This window comes from Rhodnius prolixus, unplaced genomic scaffold, assembly GCF_049639745.1.
Source record: "Rhodnius prolixus isolate KJV_2025 unplaced genomic scaffold, Rpr scaffold_10, whole genome shotgun sequence".
Lineage (NCBI taxonomy): Eukaryota > Metazoa > Arthropoda > Insecta > Hemiptera > Reduviidae > Rhodnius > Rhodnius prolixus.
This window is the reverse complement of record NW_027411615.1, coordinates 14,354,286-14,360,991: the sequence shown is the minus strand read 5'-3', so window position 1 is coordinate 14,360,991 and position 6,706 is coordinate 14,354,286. Positions and strand designations below refer to the sequence as shown.

The window sequence follows — 6,706 nt, the reverse complement described above, 5'->3', positions numbered from 1 at the left end:
CTTGACAGATATTTTTATACTCTCCCAATAATTTGCTGAGTCACCAACATTCTGAAAAGTTGGGTGGATTTTGTTAACGTATATTAACTATTTAAATGAATATTATCATTAATAGAATATAATTATTTCCAATAAATAATTTAATATATATATCATTTAATTGTGAGGAATTTAATTTGTTAATTATTGTAGTTTTGTTACAATTTCAAAATAATGTTTATAAAAACTATTTTTTTTTTTTTTTTTTTTAGCGCATCAACAGCTGAGGTTATTAGCGCTCGGAGCTTTTTTCAGTGCACTGGCGGCCTCCGGACAGTGTTCTCTCGTTACAGACAACACTGTCCATCACCGGACAGTGAGCTGTAAGAAGCTCCTAGGAAGAGAAAATCTAAGGGTCAGCTGCTGGATTCGAACCCGGGACCTCCGCGTGGGAGTCCAGTATGCTAACCTCATTGCTAATCCCTTCCCTTATAAAAACTATTGTTATCATATTTGTTAGGGTCGCAAAAACACGAGGGACTTGAGTCTCCAAAAAATCTTATCCTAAACCTCTTAAAGTTCTTTGATCAATCATTCGATCTGAGAACTACACTGACCTTCAAATGGCCGAGATCCTTCCTAAGTAAATATCCTAAGCAAAACTTCTAACCGCTCGGCTACCGTGGCGTCTACAAAGCTAATATGCATTGTGGTACTGGGTTCGATTCCCGGTCTTAGGCCTTGGATTTTATTTAATGGTTAATAAAAGAAATTTACGGTAAAGTATGTTTGCTAGTCGCCTCCGTCCACGACACCTAATTGGTAGTTGGACGTTAAACCCCGCCAGAAAAAATAGGCGATTACTTTACTTTTACTTTTAAAAGAATAGAACATATTTATAATAAAAATAATTTAACTAGATAATTGTACTTAGTCCATCAATTTAATATGTAATATATAATGATTATCATAAATATATTTTTAATTATATATATTACGTTTAATGATAACTTACGTATTTATGAGTACCGATCAAATTTCATACCTGTTATTATTTACTCATTTATTACAAATGCTCTAAGCTTTAGAGCGCTAGTAACATAGTAATAAAGTTTACTTAATTGTTCTTCAGAGGTAATGGCCAACAAGTTAATTAAAGTTTGGCTATTGCTTTCATAATTTGTCACATACTGTTTTATGTAATGATTTCTAATTGGAGAGTAGAGGGCAAAGTGTTCCAGTTTTTCATTGGCATTTAAATTACAGAGTGTACAATAATGCTAGAGCATCAATAGCATGGTATCCACCATTGCTGTACCATATTCTAATAGATTTGTCACTTGCCAGTCTCAAGTGACTCACTTACTCGAAGTTTGTCAATTGCAGTTCTATAACCCAGATATTTTTTCAATAAGTCCCAAGTTGCTAATATTTCTAATAGATAAGTGTTATATCCAGAGTGGAACACTCTTTCAATATCCACTGAAAGGGCATTGATTGTTCCATTTTGTAATTAAATCTGGAATTTTAGCATCTAAATTGTTTTCGCAATTAAATAAGGTGTGTTGATTCTAGACAAAAATTGAATAACACAATAAGAAGCAAGTGTGGGGGACCTACAAAAAATGAATCTAATGTGATCTCTCACATCACTATCTTTTGGTACTATTCTCACGTTTTTAACTTACAAAATCTTCTTTATTCCCAAAATTTGGGACATATTTAATTATTATCAACATAGGGTGAAGGGACCAGTAATTGACTGCTTAAGAAAAAATTCGAGTTTAAGATAGAATAACTTCCGTTATTTTTGCTCCAGGTGTAGGTTATAAAATTGTACCGCTCCAGTAGGATGTATTTTATTTTATTAATATTTTAAAAGCAGTAAATTCGATCTTTATGTCAACCAAAAATGATTTTTTTTGGAAGTATGTCAATGACCCAGTAATTGACATACCGAATTTTCGGTGGGACCAGTGTTTGACATGGAGTGGGACCAGTAATTGACATACAAATATATTCATGAAACGACATAAGATATGCATTCAAAATCACTTTTAAATCTAAATAAATCACTTAAATCACCTAAATCACTTTTTCAATTGGATTTATAACAAAAATTAGTCTTATTCATAATTAATTACAATCAGTTTTTAAATAGGCAAACCTAAATAATCTAATATTTTTTCAACCTTACCCTTTTTTATGCAGCTTTTGACGATCAACCCTTACACAACTGTCCTATCGGTAACATCACAAACATCACAAAGTCACCAACTCTCCACGTATGTTTGATTTCGCACCTGGTACTTCTCTTGAGGGAGCTTCATTTTCCCTCTGGCCGTTTTCTTTGATGGAATTCTATGGTTTAGCCATTTCCTCCCTTTCTTCTTTGCCATGTGGCTAGGACCCAAAACTGAGGGAGAATGAGAGATTTTCCAACTCCGATAAGTGGGCGTCGTTTTTATTAGGCACGTAGGCCTCGGAAGCTGTTCGGCGATCACGACTATTCCAGTTTGTTGTTCATACATTGTTCTCTACAGAATAATCATTCTGCATGCCCTCTTGAAATAAGGCGTACATTTGCAAATTCATTAATTTAAACATATTTTGTTGGAAGTTTTACTATTTATTTTATGTTGCCGATTTTTATCAATGATTTTATTTTACAATGATTGAATTTTTAATTATAATAAAATTTACCAACCTATCTTATCATTTTCCCAGGAAGTCAATCACTGGTCTCAAACAAAAAAGCTGTAGGACTAGTAATTGACATACATGTCAATTACTGGGCAGATTGCCGTTTCAAGGACCAGTGATTGACAGCCTCATTTTAATCCTCAATGCTTCTTATAATTAAAAAAAAAAACTACATAAATGAAATCTACAAGTAATACTAATTATAACAGAACATTGATAACCACACGAATATATGAACAAATAAACGAAAAATAAGTAAAAAGAAAAATTATTTTCTTATCAATCCTCCTTAGCAACGGCTTGTTTTTCCCTTGATTTTGAACTTTTAACACAAATAACCTTCCACTGATACCAAGGAACCTTCCAATAATTAATATTTTTCTGGAACTGCTGCCCAAAGGCTTCTCAATAACGAAATTGAAAGAATCACCACTAAAAACGGCTCATATCCCTTATAGTACCAGTTTATTTCTGGTATGTCAATTACTGGTGCCCAGTCAATTACTGGTCCCTTCACCCTAATGAAGTTTTGTACAACCTAAATTTTGCTGAAGTGTAGCATTTGTAGGAAGCCTTCCTTAGGAACTGATGCTTTCTTTTTTCTTGTATCTTATTATTACAATAATGTTTCATATTTTAATAAATTTCTTAATTCTCGTCTTTCCTTACTTCTCTACGATACTTCTAGCTGGCGGTTAAAACGTTCTAGCAGCCTGGTGATTTTCTTTCTTCAAGTAAAAGAGCAACTAGCTTAGAGTAATTAATTCCAGAACGGTTTAGTACTGGCAAGAAGCTACTTCGCTCGGAGTTTCCAAACTTAGCTGTTTGCTAAGATATCTGCGATGTCCTCTTTCAAAGAAACTTTTTTTTTCTGGGTATTAACTAGAAAAAGTACAAGGAAACCTGCCTTTAGTTCCTTCCCAAGGCCTAGATGCTGTTTTGGAATTAGGCTTGAAAAGGGGACAGTGATCTCATCTGATTACCAGTAAAAGAAGCAATTATCACTTTTGTGCCCGGCCATGCTTCGCCCAGTGACAATCAAAACTGATGGAACGCACCAATTTCTGCTACATTCTGATTCCAATATTTAAGAATATCAAACGAAGTAATAATGTTCATTAGTAACTTGCTTTGTCAGAAATGGTTCCTTCACTAAACATCTGTCTCTGACTAACTCAAAATATTTAACAGAAAAACACAGCTGATATTTTATTTATTTATTTACTTTTGTACAAAGATTTATACCTGTTGTCAATGAATACTTTCTTATTTTAGAAAACAACTTTTATTGCAATTACCATCAACAATAATCATAATACAATACTGCTATTAAAACATATGTTACCCTATCTAAAACATTGATAACTCAACTTCGATCCCTTACAGCTCCCTCTTTTAATTCGCTACTTTAAAGTTAAGAACAATCGTAGTCTTTATATTTTTCTGGCTTTTTAACCTTTCTTATGAATCGTCTATTTCGCCATAGTTCTCCTCCCTTATTCATCTTTACATCGTAAGATTTCTTCCTATCCCCATGGTTTCCTTTTACTTTGCCTGGCTCCCATCTTCCTTCCCTCTGTACCATCACCTCTTCACCCTCCTGTAACATTGGTAACTCCTTCTTCCCTCTGTTATAGTAAACCTTCTGCATCTCATGCCTCTTCTTAAGAGCTTCTCTGATTTCTTCGAAGTTCCTATTTATAGGATTGTAGGGCAAAAGCCCCCTAACTTTACGTCCAAATAGTATCTCTGCCGGTGACGGTAATTCCTCACTAATTGGTGTGTTTCTATATTCTAATAGACATAGTTCCATCTCTTTTTTGTCTTCGCTCGCCTTCTTCATCATTTTCTTTATTGTTTGAATGTGCCTTTCTACCATTCCGTTTGACTGAGCATTGGTCGGGCTAGAGCATCGGTGTTCAAAGCTCCATTCCTCTGCAAATCTTCTAAATTCTCTTGAATCAAATTGTTTTCCACCATCTGACCTTACAACCATCAACCTATGAATTTGAAACATATTACAGTAATATCATTTATTACATTTAAAAATTCTAAATTAGGGTCGTTTTGAACAGATAAATTTAGAGCTTTCTTAAATATCTCTTACAGTGGACATTGTATAAATGTATGAGATAAATGTTTTCGGGTTATTTAAATTAAATTTTTATCTAACAATGACAAAATTAACTTACTGAAACACAGCTAATATATTTCACTTAGTGGATGAATAACAAAAATTTAAATAATTGAAAGAAGAAACAAAAACTACCGCCCTAAAGATTGGCTGAATTCAGAACACGTTCCTGCTATGATTTTTTGAAACATTATTTCAGTAGAAAACTACTGCAGCGATAAAGGACAAATGTTGCTATTTAAACGAGTAGAAAAACTTTATACAAAACAAAAACAAAAAAAAAATTTTTTTAAATAAGTTTTCATTCTCTAAACACAATCACACAGATCTTGTTGGCGGCACGCGTGCCTTCTCTGAACTTTCAGATTGATGATGTGTATGTGGGCGACCCTGAGAGATGAATGTTAGCACTTCCAAGTAATAATCTGTAATGGCAACAACATTCACAACCAAATATGGATTCAATAACTGGAGAACTGGTCTGCTCCATGACGAAATATGCCAACTCACATAACAACCCATCTATCTTCTCGCAAAATCCTCTTCATCTTCTGTAATAGTTTCTCAATAGTATGTCTATTCGACTAAACAAGATTTTCAATCATAGTTACTCTTCGTCTAATATTAATTAAATTATTTTTAATCTAGCAGTAATAAAAGTTATTTTGACAAATCTTTTTTTGATACAAGAGCAATTAGGCATGAATTTGATGGACATTGTGCTAATGAAGGCAATCATCTATATGCTATAACAGCATTTTCAGTTTTTTGTTTACAAAATGCAACTAGAAACATTCTAGTGGCGAACCCAGGCGAGTTTTGGTCCAACTACTCGCTCGAACATGTACAAAATAAATTTTTCTAATAAAAACCTGTAAACATAGACTATCAACACTTATATTTAGACAATTCCAGCTCTCAGACTTGAACTTACTGCATAGAAACATGGATCCCTCTGATATTAGCATTCTTAACATAATTCTCAAAATATTAGATGTAAGTTTAAAATAAATTAGATTTTGTGGGAGATTGTCAGTTAGCCTATGTTATCGTGGAATCTAATGTGATACCTACCTGTTGGAGTACTGACTGAGTAATCAGACTTAAGATTCTGGTATGGGTACCAGTTTTACTTTTCTAAAGTTCTGAACTCTCAGCCACAACGTGAATAAATTTTGTGATTTAGTTTTCTTTCTAACTTAGGGTGTAGGAATAATCATAATAATAAAGTGTTTATTTACTTCTAGCTACATACATAAGTTACGAGGTGTGGCTATTAAATAACGAGACTGATGCTGCTACAGAAAAACTATGCATGCGCCAAATCCTAACGACCAACAGCTGTGCAGCGTAAAGCCTTCTCTTTCGATTGCAGCGACTCACGTGTTTGTAGAGAAATCTGTCTGACCGGAACCTTCGTTAGTTTCGTTTTGCCGAAAACATGATACTACACATGTAGTAGAGCAACGAATTTTTGTGAAATTTCACATGAAACTTGGTGAAACCGCTACTTAAACTTATCTTTTATTAAAAGAAGTTTATGGAGATGAATGTTTATCACGTGCACAGTTTTTGAGTGGTTCAAGCGTTTCCAAGACGGCCGAGAAGACGTCGGAGATGATGACCACCCTTCCACGTCCAAAATGGACGAAAATATCGATTATAATTAATCAACATTACTACCGTGAGGTGCTTGCTCAACTCCGTGAAAGAGTAAGGAAAAAAAACGACCCAATTTGTGGAAGAACAAGTCATGGGTTCTCCATCAAGACAACGCGCCGGCTCACACTGCATTGTCTGTCAAAACGTTTCTAGCCAAGTACAACATATTTTCATCCGTTTTATGAAGAAGAGCAGGTTAGAGAGGTATAATCCTTCTCCGATTTGGAT

General features: G+C 34.1%; 1 protein-coding gene across 1 annotated transcript; it reads right to left on the bottom strand.

Moving 5' to 3' along the window:
* Positions 1 to 4,096: 4,096 nt before the first annotated feature.
* LOC141457091 (uncharacterized) lies at positions 4,097 to 4,678 on the bottom strand. The gene has a single exon (XM_074133608.1). It carries the CDS (start codon positions 4,676 to 4,678, stop codon positions 4,097 to 4,099), a length of 582 nt encoding a protein of 193 aa, XP_073989709.1.
* Between the last annotated feature and the right edge of the window lie 2,028 nt (positions 4,679 to 6,706).

Bases quoted from the DNA above. Each gene is read 5' to 3' on its own strand.
- LOC141457091 (XM_074133608.1), bottom strand. From the start codon at position 4,678: ATGGTTGTAAGGTCAGATGGTGGAAAACAATTTGATTCAAGAGAATTT.